Below are 19,751 nucleotides of genomic sequence, written 5' to 3' on the forward strand. Positions count from 1 at the left end.
CATATTTAAATTTTTAAAAAATATATTTTTTAGATGACACGTTACCATGCCAACAAATTAATGCACATGTTAGCAGATTCTGCATTGTCGTAAAGTAGAAATGAAGCAAGATGTTATTTTGTTGTTTGAAACAGTTTAAATTTGTATTGAAAAAATAGCCGCTGTTCGATTTTCTTTGCCAGAGTTTCAAGATGATCTTCCCACGAAAGTTTATTGTCTATAATGACACCCAGATATCAGAATGAGCTCATTTGGTGCTCTGCATATTATTTATCTGCAATTCAGCTTTCAGTTGTTTGTTAATTTTGAAATCTATTATAAGTTCTTTAGTTTTTGTGACATTCAGTTCTAAAAGTTGTCAACCCATTAGTTTGTTAGCTTCGATACTTAGTTTCCTGGAATAAAACCGACAATGGCAGTATCATCTGTAAAATTTAATGAATTTAGCTGAGACAACAAATGTTATTAGAGTAAAGAGTGTACAATTTAAAGAACAATGAAAGATGATGATCGCTGCAGACTTTTATTTGAAAAAAATAATCATAAGCATTCTATGAGAATGACCAGTGTTGTTAACAATCATGTCCACTATTTAGAGCTGAACTTGCCTAAAACACACTATTTATTTGAGACCACAGTGTGAATAGTGACATCGCAGTGGCGTAGCTAGGGTGGGGTCCAAATTTTGAAACCCCCCGAACTTAGTTTTTTACATTAAATGTTAAATATTACGCCATTATCTCATAACATGTCATGATGTTAAACGTCAAAATGCAAGGGCCCTTAAAGAGGTAACCCCCCCCCCGGCCCTCCAAATCGCATTTATTCTTAAGATAAAAAAACTTTATAATCCTACAAGTGTTAACTGACTCTAAGAAGAAAACTAAAAATATTAATAACAATGCTTGCTAAAACAAATCTCTTTCTATCTTTGTGAATATATTTTCTGTTTCTTTTGACAAAACGTCTATACCTTGACTTAGTCTACTTCTTGGCTCATTTAGTCCTAGAAACTTTTGATCCATAAACTTTCTAAATTTCTCATAAAATCTTCATTCATAATCATCAGGGAAGAGGGTGAAATTTTGTAGAATCTTTTATTTCAGCAAACTAGACAGTGTTTTTCCTCCATCACCGGGATATGCTCAAAAGACGAACACTCTAAGTCTTGACTGGAACCCACACAGACTGGGAACGTTCGCGTCTTTCTTAGGCCTTCACTTCTAATCCTAATTTTCAGAGGCTCCAACATAATCTCTCAAAACTGGAAGAGATGTGTTGAAGTAGGAACTGTTCATCAATCGAATGTTCACAAAGTCAAATTCTCGTTTAAAGACTTTTTAATAAACATTTGTTGTAGTCGAGTTGTCCAGAAGATCAGAAACGTCTTCCACATACAACAGACCTGAAAGACAAATACATTTCAAAGTATTTCATTAGTTGAAGAATGATTTACAAGCTGGAATGTTTTGGAAAGGAATCATTTTATTTAAGTAGACCAGTAGCGTAGCAAGCTAAGCCTACAGGTATGACCATAGATCTAGAGAGTCCTAAATGCCCTACATTACGGACAATTTCCTGAAAAGACTTTTGTCACCCACTTGTACGCCTTGGTTGCTACGTCACGGTTGATGACACTATCTCTTAAGTCTTACCTGCCCAAGCAGCCGTCATAAAACACGCCAAACAGCCTGCAAGCCATGACATCAATATAATTTTTGATAGAACCTTTAGATAATTATTTAAAAAACTCATCTAAATGCTGTTTTAGATTTGTTTTGTAATTATTTAAGTATAACATAAGCGAGATAAGAAAAATGAGAAGAATGAAAAAAAAAAGGTCCATGAGATAAAAGATTGTCGCTTCCCGAGTGAAGGTGCCATAACAAAAATTGCTTCCATTATTTTGAATCAATCACGCGCAAAATATATATAAAAATCACTTCTTTTTTTTTTAAACAAAGCTTATATAAGAAGCAAAGAAATGCACAACTGCGCTCTTATTTCTCAGTGCTTCAAGATTTAGCTCCCCTTTTCTATAGAAAACAAAATTAAAACATTAATTACCACTAATTAATTATTTTCTTTATTCATTCGTGTATTGTCTTCGACAGTAAATAATTGTGTAAAGTTTCGACGTGATGCTAGAATGGGAAGTGACAGAAATGACGTGTACAAACATGTGTACAGCCAGACAAACAGAGTGATTTCATATTACAGTTGTATTAACAAGACACAATAGCAGAAAGTTATTCTCATGATCATGTTTTTGTTTCTTGGTTTCTAGATGGTGCGGTGAAGTGGAAAGTCTACCAACAGTACCGCCCCGTCCATTTCATACTGACAATTGAGTCTTGTTTTTCTTTAATAAGGTCCTAGCAGCGTAACATGCTCTCCTGCGTTTTGATTCCTTAGCATGTCAAAACAAAATGAGCAGCGATGTGGTCAATTGCCACCCACGTCAAGGAAGATGGACTATCGTACATGTCATACTGACCCAGACGAGGGCCAGGGCAACGGCAGCAACAGGTGTCACTTTGCTCTTAACACAAAACAGAGATACAGATGGTATCTTTCTGGAGATAGAAATTTAGCTTTTTTTTATCTGCAAAAAGGCGCGTGCCTATGATTAATCTAAATTATTCAGTCATTCGTTAACGCTGAATTGTGACAAGATTATAATTCAATGATTTTTAATGGCGTCAATGGTTTAGCTGGTTTTAGCAACTGGTTGTCATTGTGGGTAGTACAATTAATGATGCGGCTTTACTGAGACAAAAATTTTAAAAATTAAAGAAGAGATAGATACAATGTTTTAGATCTCTCACTCTCTCTCTCTCTATATATATATATATACAGATAGATAGATAGATAGATAGATAGATAGATAGATAGATAGATAGATAGATAGATAGATAGATAGATAGATAGATAGATAGATAGATAGATAGATAGATAGATAGATAGATAGATAGATAGATAGATAGATAGATATGAGATAATGTGTAAACGATTTGTACCAAAAAGAGTGAACTGATATAGGATTTGTAAAAACTTCAACATTGATTTGTTTTTCCAGGATGCAGCATGGAAAGTAATTTTCATAAAGATCTTTTTTTTTAATGAAAATGACATATTTAAGGGCTCTTACCATTTTTTTCTCTGGGGCCATAGCAGAGAGCCCACCAAGAGACACGCCCACGGAAGTTGGATTGGAGAAGCCACACAGTGCGTACATAGCAACAATCTCTGAACGTTTCTGCAAATAAAATTTTTCGGGTAATTAGATCGCTTTCACCCACAATCTTAACAGAGCTGACACACATACACAGCCGATAGGCTTCAGTAGACAAATAGATGACACACATACACAGCCGATAGGGCTTCAGTAGACAAATAGATGACACACATACACAGCCGATAGGCTTCAGTAGACAAATAAAGGTTCTATATATATATATATTTTTTTTTTTTTTTTCATGTTATTGTGGTGTCACTGATGGTCCTGGAGAAGGTGCACCTGTTTTTTTTTCCCTTCTGTAGTGTGCGAATACTTTTGAATTTGTGCAGAAGATTCTGTACACAGAGAGGGAGGACTTTGAGGGTTTGTCAGCTGTTACGAAGCTGTGCACAATACTAAAGATACAAAGAACTGCCATCGTTTACTTTGGCCATCCTGGCGTTGAAGACTTCAAACCCATGAGATAGATATACACGTATTGGGTCATTGTTTTATGCTTAGAAGAGTTTAGGTTACCGTGATCACACGTCCAGCTTTGACCATCTCCGACAGCCTCTGGTAGGCCACAAGTTCATTCACGAAGGTTTTCAGGGCAACCACCTCACCGATCACCTTGCAGTCGTGCCACGGTACTCCCAGAAGATAGACCACTGGCATTAGCGGGTAGGCGATAATTCCCTATAATGGACACAAAAAAAGTGCAATGTCTTATTAATACAGTAAAGCCCATTTGTTTGTATGGCCGGCGGTTAACGAGAGTGCCATGTGGCACCCAGCCACACTCCTCTTATAGTCTATCATAGTCTAATATTTCTCCTGTTTATTGAATATTCATAAAAGATAGGCTTCGTTTCCCTACAACTATTTTCAACATTAAAATCCTAAAGTTGATTCGGGTCTAATACTAGTAGACTAAAATCCTAAAGTTGATTCGGCTCTAATTGGCCTTCTTGCAGTTTGCGTAGTCATGTCAAAACTCATTTTTTAACTTGTAAATCTTAGACAGTGCTATTTATTATTGCTCTAATTGTAGTGGCGACATTTGAAGCCATTATTTAGCTTTCAGTTTGTTGACTGTGACAGTATGACGAGTAGAGGCAAACAAACGTTGACGCTAGCTTCGAATCTTATTGCACATGATTCACTAAAAGTTTTATTGTCGCTAAGTAGAGGATCTTCAATCTTCATTGTTAGGAGTTAGTGTTATCCATCATATTTTACATCTCTAGAGACGAGTTAACTTACATCTCAAGTGACAAGTTAACTTATATCTCTAGTGGCAAGTCAACTTACTTACATCTCTAGTGACAAGTCAACTTATATCTCTAGTGACAAGTCAACTTACATCTCTAGTGGCAAGTCAACTTACATCTCTAGTGACAAGTCAACTTATATCTCTAGTGAAAAGTCAACTTACATTTCTAGTAGCAAGTCAACTTACATCTCTAGTGGCAAGTCAACTTACATCTCTAGTAGCAAGTCAACTTACATCTCTAGTGGCAAGTCAACTTACATCTCTAATGGCAAGTCAACTTATATCTCTGGTGGCAAGTCAACTTACATCTCTAATGGCAAGTCAACTTACATCTCTAATGGCAAGTCAACTTACATCTCTAGTGGCAAGTCAACTTACATCTCTAGTGGCAAGTCAACTTACATCTCTAGTGGCAAGTCAACTTATATCTCTAGTGACAAGTCAACTTATATCTCTAGTAGCAAGTCAACTTACATCTCTAGTGGCAAGTCAACTTACATCTCTAGTAGCAAGTCAACTTACATCTCTAGTGACAAGTTAAATTACATCTCTAGTGGCAAGTCAACTTACATCTCTAGTGGCAAGTCAACTTACATCTCTAGTGACAAGTCAACTTACATCTCTAGTAGCAAGTAAACTTACATCTCTAGTGGCAAGTCAACTTACATCTCTAGTAGCAAGTCAACTTACATCTCTAGTGACAAGTTAAATTACATCTCTAGTGGCAAGTCAACTTACATCTCTAGTAGCAAGTCAACTTACATCTCTTGTGGCAAGTCAACTTATATCTCTAGTGGAAAGTCAACTTACATCTCTAGTGACAAGTTAACTTAATCTCTAATGGCAATTCAACTTACATCTCCAGTGACAAGTTAACTTAATCTCTAGTGGCAAGTCAACTTACATCTCTAGTGACAAGTTAACTTAATCTCTAGTGGCAAGTCAACTAACATCTCTAGTGACAAGTTAACTTAATCTCTAGTGGCAAGTTAAATTACATCTCTAGTAGAAAGTTAACTTACATCTCTAGTAGCAAGTCAACTTACATCTCTTGTGGCAAGTCAACTTATATCTCTAGTGGAAAGTCAACTTACATCTCTAGTGACAAGTTAACTTAATCTCTAGTGGCAAGTCAACTTACATCTCTAGTGACAAGTCAACTTACATCTCTAGTGACAAGTCAACTTACATCTTTATTGATAAGTCTACTTACATCTCTAGCGACAAGTCAACTTACATCTCTAGAGGCAAGTCAACTTACATCTTTAGCGACAAGACAACTTACATCCCTAGGGAAAGTTAACTTACATCTATGGTGAGACCCTCTATGTTCACCAGGCTTCCAAGGTAAGTTACCACAGCATTCAAGAAGGCAAACAGACTTAAGAAAGCGATCAGGGCTGCAATGACTGAAGCAATGATGGACACCGCATCCTGGGCTCCTGTGATGGCAGCGTCCACCACATTTTCCGTGCGCTTGCTGCAACAGGAAGTGTAAACCTAGTCAACAAATAAGTTCTTGCTTGGGGAATAAGTTAATGTGGCCAACACTTTAAGGAAATACTTTAGATCTAGATCTAGACCTAGTTCTTTCTCTTTTACTTTGAACAATTATAATGGTTAAACTAGAGTTCTCTATGCGTGGACAACGAGCTACTAATTGTTTTCTCAGCTATATACAAACACTGTTCAATTTCTAGGAAAATCCTTCGAACCGTTTCTGAGATCAGCTGTCCACCCACCCAGGTTCCAGTTTCAATGAAAGTGTGACTTGAATAGAGGTATTGTAAAAAGTAAACAAAACTTAAATCGTCAATAAGAAAGAATATTTAGTTATTTGCTGACTTACGAACTTTTAGAGTTGATGTCCCGTAAAGTCTTGGTCTGGGAGATTTCCGTTTCTGGACATATCAGTTTTGATATGGCCATACCAGCAGGTGCCGACATCAAGACAGCTGTAATGATGTCAGTGGAAGACATCTTTAGAAAAAAAAAAAGAACACAAACAATTTTAACATTGAAGCAATTAAACCTAAAAGAAGATGTTTAAACTAAGTTTGTACTAGTAGATAGATAGATAGATAGATAGATAGATAGATAGATAGATAGATAGATAGATAGATAGATAGATAGATAGATAGATAGATAGATAGATAGATAGATAGATAGATAGATAGACAGACAGACAGACAGACAGACCGACCGACAGACAGACAGACAGACAGACAGACAGAAAGAGACTACTAAACAGCATGTATGTTATTAAGTATTTCTAAATGTTGGGCTCTGATTGTTTTAATGTAAACATATATTTTTGTATATTTCTTCATATCTTAGCATCAAACATAAATGCTGACTAGGTTAGTCTCTAGCTAGGTTAGTCTCAAGCTAGGTTAGTCTCTTGCTAGTTTAGTCTCTAGCTATGAGAGTCTCTTGCTAGGTTAGTCACTAGCTAGTTTAGTCTCTAGCTAGGTTATTCTCTAGCTAGGTTAGTCTCTAGCTTAGTTAGTCTCTAGCTAATTTAGTATTTAGCTAGTTTAGTCTCTAGCTAATTTAGTCTCTAGCTAGGTTAGTCTTTAGTTAGGTTAGTCTCTAGCTAGGTTAGTCTTTAGCTAGGTTAGTCTGTTGTTAGTTTATTCTCTAGCTAGTTTAGTCTCTAGCTAGGTTAGTCTCTAACTAGGTTAGTCTCTGGCTAGGCTAGTCTCTAGCTATCCAAACACTGAGACAACATTCTATTTCTCTCTATGTCTTCTGCTGTTTTCTTCCTACCCCGTAGGTGACAAAGATGGAGAACACATCGACGGTGACCGAAGCAAATCCTGCCGTTAGAATGGCGAAAAACTCGGATCGTGTCATCAGATGGAGAAATGGCCGAATGGTCAGAGAGGCTTCTGGCTGAAGAAAAGAGTACAACAAAATATAAGATGACAATCAGAATTTTAACAAAGAACAAGCCAAATATAAAAACGGTTTAAAAAAAAAAAGAAAGAAAGCTTATCTAAGGGGAATAACTCCCCATTTATAGCCATGTATCTCAATAATGTAAGAATTATTTCCCTTTTCGAACTCGAACAATCTCAATTAATTTACTAATCAATATGTTATTTTTGATTGATTCATGTGCTGTCTTCGTTAATAAATAACTGTTACGAGAATGGGAAGTGGGAGAAATAACGTTCTCGACAATTGTACCAGACAGATTGAGTGAGTTGATAGAAGCTTTGTGAAATGTTGAATTCATATGTGTGAATACATTCATTCTCCATTGAACATTTACATTCAATACGATTGATTCAATGTTATATTTCAGCTCATCCGTTCCTCCACACCCATACATATACATATTAGCACACACTCACACATCTAAGAAGTAGAGAACATAAAAGATTCCTCCCCCGTAAGCAGAAAATCTGCTTCTAGTTTTGTGTAGTCTCTCTGTCTGTCTGTCACGTTTAGATCTTAAAACTAGAACCGCTAATGTAAATCTGATTTCACCACGTTTCGCTGCTTGGGATGTGCAACTGAATTCATCCAATGACAAAACAGGATTTACATCGGTACAAGGACCTACACAACACAAGTAGTCCACACTCTCTAAAATTACCTGGCCTAAGAAAATACACGCCGCAGTGCTTGTACTCTCAGCAGCAGTCGTTCCCATGGTGACAGACATTGCATAAGCTATGCAGTCGATGATCCATTGCATGGCGCCAAAATGATAGAGTATGGACATCGCTGAGCTTATGAAGATCAGGGTTGGCATCAACTTTAATTAAAGTGATGATATTAATTAAAAATAAATACTAGGGTTAGGGTTTGTATTAGGGTTAAGTCGCCGAACAAAACAATGTTCATTAAAAAATTTAACGGTTGAGAACGTTTTTGCAAAGGAATTCACAAAACATTCGCTGAAAATCCTTTCCCGCAGCTTCTAAAAAGTCCAATTAATATCCCAACATGCATTATTTCAATATTGACTATTTCAGGTTAATATGAACACAAGGACGGATCCAGCCAAATCTATCGACCCAACCCTCAAGTTTGATGTGGGCTCCGCACTTTACACACATATTTAAGACTTCTGCCTCACACACACAGGGATGTATTTAGACTTGAAAAGGCCCTAAGCTTTTTAAGATATGGGACCTTTTTTGCGGGCCCTTTATAAGTCCAGATATTATGTGTTAGGGCTAGATATTTCTCGGGCACCTAAGTTATAGCTAGGTGTTGCCTAAGGTTAAATCCGGCCTTGAACACACACAAATGCACCGTGCCAATGCGTTTTTAGACTAAAATACGATGAGATGGAAAACTTTCTCATAAACCTGGACATTTTAACTAATATTTTAGAAGTCTTTTCCGGCATCCGGTATCAAGCGCTCAGTTTCCGGACCGCTTGTTAAGTTAGTTTTATTTACAAAGCTTAAATAAACTCACTCTATCTGTCTAGTAAAAACATTCAACAAGTTATTTCTCCCACACTCATTGTTGTAGAAAGATAAAACTTTGCAAAATTATTTATTGGCATAAAAAAAGACACGAATCAATAAAAGAAAACTAAACAATTAGTCAGTTAATTGCTTTTGTTTGATACTGACAAAGTAAATTAATCCTTCAGTATTCACAGATATAGCTAAATGGATAAGAATTGGTCACCTTAAATTATTGTTTACCTCATTTATATATATATATATATATATATATATATATATATATATATATATATATATATATATATATATATATATATATATATATATATATATATATGAGAATAAAAAAAAGTAATGAAAAAGTAATGTTGAGGCCTTTCTCTGTAAGTTTGGAGTCTGGGTGAACGCAGTAAGCTTTCCAAGTGGGGTTTGGGGCGTTTTCTTGCATTCTTCACTGCAGTAACGCATTCTTCTGACCTAAAGCTCATTATTCATCCTATTAAAAAAGGACCTTTTGAATAATGTTTTATTTGAAAAATATTCTAATATGAATTTATAGGCCCTTAATACATTGCAAATGAAACCAATTTGTTCCTTGAAAAAATAATATACCCCACATATTTAGGCTATGAGGATCGCCGCCGAAAAAAAAATTCGATAAATAATATTTAAAAAAAATATGCTTATTTGTAAGTGATACATTTTGTTCAAAAGCCATGTTTGTAACTTTGTTTTGTTACAGAACTATAATTCAAAGTGGGAGGAGAAATTAAGTGGACCAATTAGATTCTACTTTAAATATTTTGCATTTTTAGGATTCAAGTATAAATTGTGAGTTATAGTCCCAAATTTATTTAACTAGAAAAATATCAGATTGAGTAAAGGTTGTAAAAAAAGGCGACTAGGAAAACATTATTTGGGTTTAGAACTCATCTCAATCGTGACTCTTATACTGAAAAATTTCGTTTGAATTCTAACTTTTCCAAAGCAAAGTCTTTCTTAAAATAAGTATGATAAATTCTGTCGCCATATTTGACTATTCGGTTTTAAAACGTCATGTTTTCGTCTGGAAAGGGAAGGAGCGGTAGATTGAAAACGACTAATCCTCGCTCCTTTTTATAATTTCTGCTAATGATTGCATTTGGCATTGAAGAATAGGGGTGTGGCGACTCAATGTAAGAATTTAATTTATAGCATTATAATAAGTGACAGATTTTTTTAAATTTTGTAAATTCTTAATATAATACAAAAAGAAAAAGTATTAGTTTGTCCGACGGGCGGAAGACGATTGCATGTATCGCCCCTCCCACCTGGTACAACCCTTTTTCATTTTATATTTACTAATCATAAAATTTGAGGTTAGAGTGTGGTGCGACATAATATACAATGGGTTCACATATCAATATGTAGCTTATATTATATAGATATTCAACTAATTGTGTTCACAAACTATGATTTCTCCATAAAAATAGGACTGTCCCCCCCCCCCCCACTCAGAGGGCTAGAGTGGGAAGGGCAGTACATGCAATCGCACCCTACCCCACCGAATTGGCCAAGATACCAGAAGGGGAGCGACATAATATAAAATTTATATATTAATTCATTAATTTTGTTCACAGACTATGATTTGTCCATAAAAGTAGGCCCGCCCCCCCCCCCCCACACTCAAAGTGTTTAGGTGGGAACGGTAGTAGATGTATTGCTCCCCTCCCACTCAAAGTGTTTAGATGGGAACGGTAGTAGATATATTGCCCCCCCCCCCACTCAAAGTGTTTAGGTGGGAACGGTAGTAGATGTATTGCCCCCCCCACTCAAAGTGTTTAGGTGGGAACGGTAGTAAATGTATTGCTCCCCTCCCACTCAAAGTGTTTAGGTGGGAACGGTAGTAGATGTATTGCCCCCCCCACTCAAAGTGTTTAGGTGGGAACGGTAGTAGATGTATTGCCCCCCCCCCCCACTCAAAGTGTTTAGGTGGGAACGGTAGTAGATGTATTGCCCCCCCCCACTCAAAGTGTTTAGGTGGGAACGGTGGTAGATATATTGCCCCCCCCCACTCAAAGTGTTTAGATGGGAACGGTAGTAGATATATTGCCCCCCCCCCCACTCAAAGTGTTTAGGTGGGAACGGTAGTAGATGTATTGCCCCCCCCCCACTCAAAGTGTTTAGGTGGGAACGGTAGTAAATGTATTGCTCCCCTCCCACTCAAAGTGTTTAGGTGGGAACGGTAGTAGATGTATTGCCCCCCCACTCAAAGTGTTTAGGTGGGAACGGTAGTAGATGTATTGCCCCCCTCCCAACCCAATCGGCAACAGGTAACGACATAATATAAAGATCGGTTAAAATATCAATAACAAGTTTTAATGATTCTGTAAGCAAGATGTGATTTCTACAAATAAATTGGACCGCCCCCCCCACTGGAAGGTTTAGGGGGGGGGCGATTGATGTCATTGCCCCTCCCGACCCCACCAAATCGTCCAACATACTAGAGGGGGGGGGGGAGAAATAATAAAAAAAATAAGTTGAAATATATGTAATAAATTCGTACACAAATTGAGTGAATTCTATACTAAAATTCTTCCGCCCCACCCCCATTCGGGGGAGGGGGGGGGTCGGCCGAGTTGGGGGGTGAGGAGGAATCGCCCCTACGCCCCCCGGTTCCGCCAGTGTAGCGGGGTTTGAAGATAAAAAATATTTCTTCAATATAAAAAAAAAATTACTCACTCAAAATGCTATGAGCGTTTAAACCCCCTTAATGCTAAGAAAAAGCCCTCTTCAAAATAAAAAAATAAATAAAAAAATTTTACACTATAATTCTTTAAGCGTAGTCAAGCCAATAGGGGGTTTTGAGTTCATACCCCCCCTCCTCCAGATGGCTTTTTTTTAAAGTTTAAAACACCCTCCAGATGATTTTGAGTTTAAAATCCCCCTACAGAGAGTTTCGAGGTTGATAACCTCTCTTATCACTTTATTCTAAAGCAAAATACAGTCAACAAATTTCAATACCAGAAATAGTGCTTGGTTCCGCCCCGCGCTGACTCCATTGCTGGCAAGAACGAGGAGTCTACAATTTTTCCACTAACTCAAATAAGAACCTATTCTAGAGTACAATAAGAATCCGAAAGAATGAAGGTTCAGAATGTAATAAACATTAATTATGTACACACATACATTCACACACACACATATATTTTTTTTTCTCGGGGAGAAAAATCACCCCAAACCCCCCACCCCGAAAAAAAATCCTGGCTACGACCATGAAATGGAAGGTTAGTGTTTACATTAGTAGACGATTTGAAGTTCTTTTTCAAGGATACATTTTACGCTATTTAACTTATATATATACTTTCAAAATAATATTATGTTTATATCAGCATGGAACTAAGTAGTATTTGATATACTGTTAGTTAAACTAAAGGATATTTAGCAAAGGTAAGTTCAATATTCTAATTTTAATCCTAAGTAGTTCATTAAAATTAACTCTACTAAAGTAAATCCAAAGTTAGATAGAGTCTTAGAATAACGTCATTTCTGTAATTTCGTTTCTTCAGTAGGTTATGATAGCTATCACCACGATAGACTAATTTAATGGTAAATCGTTAACAAGTTTGTAAATATCACGGATTGAAGGGTCATTACAATTATAAAATATATTGTCTGATAATTACAGCTTTAAAAGTTGTTGTGTTTAATTATATGTTTATTTAAAATGATTATAGCCCTATACATATTTCTTTTAGAATATCATATGAAAATGAGAATCTTCTAACTTAAAGATTTAAAAATACACATTTTAAGAAACGAATTTACGGTTAGTTTATAAATTTATATTTTTTCTTATTCATTTTTTTATTACCTCCCTCTAATTATGGCACATATGATCAAGGGCTGGTCTGGAACTTTTAAAAAGCAAAAGAATTTTAAAATGCGCTTAAAAAAATAACAAACCCTATATAAAGGAAATAACTGTACATTTATAGCCACATCTATCAAAGTAAGATTTATTTTCATTAATCAATATGAGACTAAAATAATTTATTACCAATAATTAAATGACTAATTGGGGAATTTTAAAATTGAATCATGTTTTATTAGGCGCAATAAATAGATGTGTAAAGATTCAACTTGATCCGAGAATTTGTATGGAAGAGGAAAACAAACGTGTACATTCATCTAAGGGGACAAACCCCACATATTGAGCCAAATGTATAAATGCTGTGCTGAAATATTGATTTCCCTTGTTGGTATCAAACAAAATAACTAATTACCAATAATTAAAAGACTAATAGGTTAATTTTTTTGTTGATTCATATTATATTAGATACAATTAAACAATGAGTGTGGGACAAAAACAGGCTCAAAATGTGGCCCAGACAGACAGACAGATAGACAGACATCGCTATTTTTTTTTAAAAAGGGCCGAGTGATTTTAAGTAAAATTCGCACCAGTATCTGTACTGACATGGATATACGGACATATTGATTAATTAACCCCCCCCCCCATCTCAAATAAATGAGGGCCTGTAAATTGAGTGAAATTGCATCAATTATTTAGCAACTATCTTGTGATTTATTTTAATTTCTTAAATATTGACCATATACTTGAATCGCCCATTTAGTATATTTTCCTTATAAAACATAAGTAATAAATAACGACTCTTATTAATTAACTTCTTTGTTTATTTTTCGATTGATTCATGCATTGTCATAAACAATGAATAATTGTGCAAAGTTTCAACTTGATCCTAGACTGGGAATTGGCAGAAACAACGTGTAAAATATTTTGACCAGACAGACAGACGGCTTGACAAATACTAAAATTATTGGAGATTTTCAAACATGGCGGAAAAACTATAAATAGCAAGCTTGTTGGTGTATCCGGTGTACAAATGACAGGAAGTGTTGATGAGCTGGATAATTGTCGGGCACTTTGTATCACTGCGGAATCACATTTTCTAAGAGTTCCTATTATCAGCACTACACAACTTCACTATGGCACTTGTTGTTTTTTGAAAAAAGCAATTAACTTGCGGTAATGAAGATTTAATACGAACATCATCTGCTACTCATTGAGATATTCTTAAAATGTTAGCAGAATCCTTTTGTAATTAGTTGGCCAACGTGGCTTACAGTTTAGCCTCCTCCTTAACGTTGCTTACAGTTTAGCCTCCTCCTTAACGTTGCTTACAGTTTAGCCTCCTTAACGTGGCTTACAGTTTAGCCTCCTTAACGTGGCTTACAGTTTAGCCTCCTCCTTAACGTGGCTTACAGTTTAGCCTCCTTAACGTGGCTTACAGTTTAGCCTCCTCCTTAACGTGGCTTACAGTTTAGCCTCCTTAACGTGGCTTACAGTTTAGCCTCCTTAACGTGGCTTACAGTTTAGCCTCCTTAACGTGGCTTACAGTTTAGCCTCCTTAACGTGGCTTACAGTTTAGCCTCCTTAACGTTGCTTACAGTTTAGCCTCCTTAACGTGGCTTACAGTTTAGCCTCCTTAACGTGGCTTACAGTTTAGCCTCCTTAACGTGGCTTACAGTTTAGCCTCCTTAACGTGGCTTACAGTTTAGCCTCCTTAACGTGGCTTACAGTTTAGCCTCCTTAACGTGGCTTACAGTTTAGCCTCCTCCTTAACGTGGCTTACAGTTTAGCCTCCTTAACGTGGCTTACAGTTTAGCCTCCTCCTTAACGTGGCTTACAGTTTAGCCTCCTTAACGTGGCTTACAGTTTAGCCTCCTCCTTAACGTGGCTTACAGTTTAGCCTCCTTAACGTGGCTTACAGTTTAGCCTCCTTAACGTGGCTTACAGTTTAGCCTCCTTAACGTGGCTTACAGTTTAGCCTCCTTAACGTGGCTTACAGTTTAGCCTCCTTAACGTGGCTTACAGTTTAGCCTCCTTAACGTGGCTTACAGTTTAGCCTCCTTAACGTGGCTTACAGTTTAGCCTCCTTAACGTGGCTTACAGTTTAGCCTCCTTAACGTGGCTTACAGTTTAGCCTCCTTAACGTTGCTTACAGTTTAGCCTCCTTAACGTGGCTTACAGTTTAAGCTCCTTAAAGTGGCTTACAGTTTAGCCTCCTCCTTAACGTGGCTTACAGTTTAGCCTCCTTAACGTGGCTTACAGTTTAGCCTCCTCCTTAACGTGTCTTACAGTTTAGCCTCCTCCTTAACGTGGCTTACAGTTTAGCCTCCTTAACGTGGCTTACAGTTTAGCCTCCTTAACGTGGCTTACAGTTTAGCCTCCTCCTTAACGTAACTTACAGTATAGCCTCCTTAACGTGGCTTACAGTTTAGCCTCCTTAAGGTGGCTTACAGTTTAGCCTATTTAACGTGGCTTACAGTTTAGCCTCCTCCTTAACCTGGCTTACAGTTTAGCCTCCTTAACGTGGCTTACAGTTTAGCCTCCTTAACGTGGCTTACAGTTTAGCCTCCTTAACGTGGCTTACAGTTTAGCCTCCTTAACGTGGCTTACAGTTTAGCCTCCTCCTTAACGTGGCTTACAGTTTAGCCTCCTTAACGTGGCTTACAGTTTAGCCTCCTTAACGTGGCTTACAGTTTAGCCTCCTTAACGTGGCTTAAAGTTTAGCCTCCTTAACGTTGCTTACAGTTTAGCCTCCTTAACGTTGCTTACAGTTTAGCCTCCTTAACCTGGCTTACAGTTTAGCCTCCTCCTTAACGTGGCTTACAGTTTAGCCTCCTCCTTAACGTGGCTTACAGTATAGCCTCCTTAACGTGGCTTACAGTTTAGCCTCCTTAAGGTGGCTTACAGTTTAGCCTATTTAACGTGGCTTACAGTTTAGCCTCCTCCTTAACCTGGCTTACAGTTTAGCCTCCTTAACGTGGCTTACAGTTTAGCCTCCTTAACGTGGCTTACAGTTTAGCCTCCTTAACGTGGCTTACAGTTTAGCCTCCTTAACGTGGCTTACAGTTTAGCCTCCTCCTTAACCTGGCTTACAGTTTAGCCTCCTCCTTAACGTGGCTTATAGTTTAGCCTCCTCCTTAACGTGGCTTACAGTTTAGCCTCCTTAACGTGGCTTACAGTTTAGCCTCCTTAACGTGGCTTACAGTTTAGCCTCCTTAACGTGGCTTACAGTTTAGCCTCCTTAACGTGGCTTACAGTTTAGCCTCCTTAACGTGGCTTACAGTTTAGCCTCCTCCTTAACGTGGCTTATAGTTTAGCCTCCTCCTTAACGTGGCTTACAGTTTAGCCTCCTTAACGTAGCTTACAGTTTAGCCTATTTAACGTGGCTTACAGTTTAGCCTCCTCCTTAACGTGGCTTACATTTTAGCCTCCTTAACGTGGCTTACAGTTTAGCCTCCTTAACGTGGCTTACAGTTTAGCCTCCTTAACGTGGCTTACAGTTTAGCCTCCTCCTTAACGTGGCTTACAGTTTAGCCTCCTTAACGTGGCTTACAGTTTAGCCTCCTCCTTAACGTGGCTTACAGTTTAGCCTCCTTAACGTGGCTTACAGTTTAGCCTCCTCCTTAACGTGGCTTACAGTTTAGCCTCCTTAACGTGGCTTACAGTTTAGCCTCCTTAACGTGGCTTACAGTTTAGCCTCCTCCTTAACGTGGCTTACAGTTTAGCCTCCTTAACGTGGCTTACAGTTTAGCCTCCTTAACGTGGCTTACAGTTTAGCCTCCTTAACGTGGCTTACAGTTTAGCCTCCTTAACGTTGCTTACAGTTTAGCCTCCTTAACCTGGCTTACAGTTTAGCCTCCTCCTTAACGTGGCTTACAGTTTAGCCTCCTCCTTAACGTGGCTTACAGTATAGCCTCCTTAACGTGGCTTACAGTTTAGCCTCCTTAAGGTGGCTTACAGTTTAGCCTATTTAACGTGGCTTACAGTTTAGCCTCCTCCTTAACCTGGCTTACAGTTTAGCCTCCTTAACGTGGCTTACAGTTTAGCCTCCTTAACGTGGATTACAGTTTAGCCTCCTTAACGTGGCTTACAGTTTAGCCTCCTTAACGTGGCTTACAGTTTAGCCTCCTCCTTAACGTGGCTTACAGTTTAGCCTCCTTAACGTTGCTTACAGTTTAGCCTCCTTAACGTGGCTTACAGTTTAGCCTCCTTAACGTGGCTTACAGTTTAGCCTCCTCCTTAACGTGTCTTACAGTTTAGCCTCCTCCTTAACGTGGCTTACAGTTTAGCCTCCTTAACGTGGCTTACAGTTTAGCCTCCTTAACGTGGCTTACAGTTTAGCCTCCTTAACGTGGCTTACAGTTTAGCCTCCTTAACGTGTCTTACAGTTTAGCCTCCTCCTTAACGTGGCTTACAGTTTAGCCTCCTTAACGTGGCTTACAGTTTAGCCTCCTTAACGTGGCTTACAGTTTAGCCTCCTTAACGTGGCTTACATTTTAGCCTCCTTAACGTGGCTTACAGTTTAGCCTCCTCCTTAACGTGGCTTACAGTTTAGCCTCCTTAACGTGGCTTACAGTTTAGCCTCCTTAACGTGGCTTACAGTTTAGCCTCCTTAACGTGGCTTACAGTTTAGCCTCCTCCTTAACGTGGCTTACAGTTTAGCCTCCTTAACGTGGCTTACAGTTTAGCCTCCTTAACGTGGCTTACAGTTTAGCCTCCTTAACGTGGCTTACAGTTTAGCCTCCTTAACGTGGCTTACAGTTTAGCCTCCTTAACGTGGCTTACAGTTTAGCCTCCTCCTTAACGTGGCTTACAGTTTAGCCTCCTTAACGTGGCTTACAGTTTAGCCTCCTTCTTAACGTGGCTTACAGTTTAGCCTCCTTAACGTGGCTTACAGTTTAGCCTCCTTAACGTGGCTTACAGTTTAGCCTCCTTAACGTGGCTTACAGTTTAGCCTCCTCCTTAACGTGGCTTACAGTTTAGCCTCCTTAACGTGGCTTACAGTTTAGCCTCCTTAACGTGGCTTACAGTTTAGCCTCCTTAACGTGGCTTACAGTTTAGCCTCCTCCTTAACCTGGCTTACAGTTTAGCCTCCTCCTTAACGTGGCTTATAGTTTAGCCTCCTCCTTAACGTGGCTTACAGTTTAGCCTCCTTAACGTAGCTTACAGTTTAGCCTCCTTAACGTGGCTTACAGTTTAGCCTCCTTAACGTGGCTTACAGTTTAGCCTCCTTAACGTAGCTTACAGTTTAGCCTCCTTAACGTGGCTTACAGTTTAGCCTCCTTAACGTGGCTTACAGTTTAGCCTCCTTAACGTGGCTTACAGTTTAGCCTCCTTAACGTAGCTTACAGTTTAGCCTCCTTAACGTGGCTTACAGTTTAGCCTCCTTAACGTGGCTTACAGTTTAGCCTCCTTAACGTGGCTTACAGTTTAGCCTCCTCCTTAACGTGGCTTACAGTTTAGCCTCCTTAACGTGGCTTACAGTTTAGCCTCCTTAACGTGGCTTACAGTTTAGCCTCCTCCTTAACGTGGCTTACAGTTTAGCCTCCTTAACGTGGCTTACAGTTTAGCCTCCTTAACGTGGCTTACAGTTTAGCCTCCTTAACGTGGCTTACAGTTTAGCCTCCTCCTTAACCTGGCTTACAGTTTAGCCTCCTCCTTAACGTGGCTTACAGTTTAGCCTCCTCCTTAACGTGGCTTATAGTTTAGCCTCCTCCTTAACGTGGCTTACAGTTTAGCCTCCTTAACGTAGCTTACAGTTTAGCCTCCTCCTTAACGTGGCTTACAGTTTAGCCTCCTTAACGTGGCTTACAGTTTAGCCTCCTTAACGTGGCTTACAGTTTAGCCTCCTTAACGTGGCTTACAGTTTAGCCTCCTCCTTAACGTGGCTTACAGTTTAGCCTCCTTAACGTGGATTACAGTTTAGCCTCCTTAACGTGGCTTACAGTTTAGCCTCCTCCTTAACGTGGCTTACAGTTTAGCCTCCTTAACGTGGCTTACAGTTTAGCCTCCTTAACGTGGCTTACAGTTTAGCCTCCTTAACGTGGCTTACAGTTTAGCCTCCTTAACGTGGCTTACAGTTTAGCCTCCTTAACGTGGCTTACAGTTTAGCCTCCTTAACGTGGCTTACAGTTTAGCCTCCTTAACGTGGCTTACAGTTTAGCCTCCTTAAAGTGGCTTACAGTTTAGCCTCCTCCTTAACGTGGCTTACAGTTTAGCCTCCTTAACGTGGCTTACAGTTTAGCCTCCTTAACATTGCTTATTTTATTTTGTGTCATTTGTTTGTTATATCGACACAAATAGATGACATCAGGGCGACTTGTTCTCGGGTTCAACGGATGGACCAAAAAAAAAGAAGAAAGGACGCTAGAAGGTCAGCACGCACTAATGTCCAGGCCAACGGACACATATGTTCGTTTGTCATCCAGGTCAGGTGTATTGCAGGTGGACAGAGAGACGTAATTAGTTACAGTTGACACTGTAGTTGTGATCATCAGTCTTCTGTGTGGCTAGGTCAAAACGACACCATTGGCCGAAATTCCCCATCAATTTAAGCATAGCTTTTAAAAGTTGTATTCGTATTGGTTTGTCTGTGTAACTTCATAAGTAAGATCAAGTGTTGGGAAAAAAACATACATTTTGGATGATTATTTTAAGGCCTTCAATAACTCAATTTCAATTTACCTTTATATATATATATATATATCTTGTAAGTTAACGCTGCATCAGCTGCTTTCAGAAGAGGGAACTGCTGTCTGAACGACGTTTTTTTTCCAGCCAGAGTTAATGCCAGACTTAATGTAATTTTTAGGAGATGATTTATAGTCACTTCTCGACTGAAGTGGGCCACAGAACTCATTACTGTACTTTTAAAGAAAAACGTAAGTACGTATGTACCTTCAGAATTGTAACTCAACTCTTATTTTATATGAGTAGCGCCCAGAGGAAACATCTTTCCCACAGACACAC

The 19,751-nt window shown here is 38.5% G+C and overlaps 1 protein-coding gene across 2 annotated transcripts in view; it reads right to left on the bottom strand.

Moving 5' to 3' along the window:
* Positions 1-1,078: 1,078 nt before the first annotated feature.
* Positions 1,079-19,751, bottom strand: part of LOC106058023 (sodium/nucleoside cotransporter 2-like) — a 30,634-nt gene continuing 11,961 nt past the window's right edge. For both annotated transcript variants that reach the window (XM_056007094.1, XM_056007095.1), the window contains exons 6-13: positions 8,101-8,262; positions 7,266-7,391; positions 6,346-6,476; positions 5,805-5,976; positions 3,758-3,919; positions 3,152-3,259; positions 1,656-1,728; positions 1,079-1,405 (exon numbers count right to left, since the gene is read on the bottom strand). In XM_056007094.1, the coding sequence (XP_055863069.1) occupies positions 1,341-1,405; positions 1,656-1,728; positions 3,152-3,259; positions 3,758-3,919; positions 5,805-5,976; positions 6,346-6,476; positions 7,266-7,391; positions 8,101-8,262 (999 nt within the window). In that variant the 3' untranslated portion in view covers positions 1,079-1,340. The remainder of the gene's footprint in view (positions 1,406-1,655; positions 1,729-3,151; positions 3,260-3,757; positions 3,920-5,804; positions 5,977-6,345; positions 6,477-7,265; positions 7,392-8,100; positions 8,263-19,751) is intronic.

The sequence above is a fragment of the Biomphalaria glabrata genome, chromosome 12 (genome assembly GCF_947242115.1).
Source record: "Biomphalaria glabrata chromosome 12, xgBioGlab47.1, whole genome shotgun sequence".
Classification (NCBI taxonomy): Eukaryota; Metazoa; Mollusca; class Gastropoda; family Planorbidae; genus Biomphalaria; species Biomphalaria glabrata.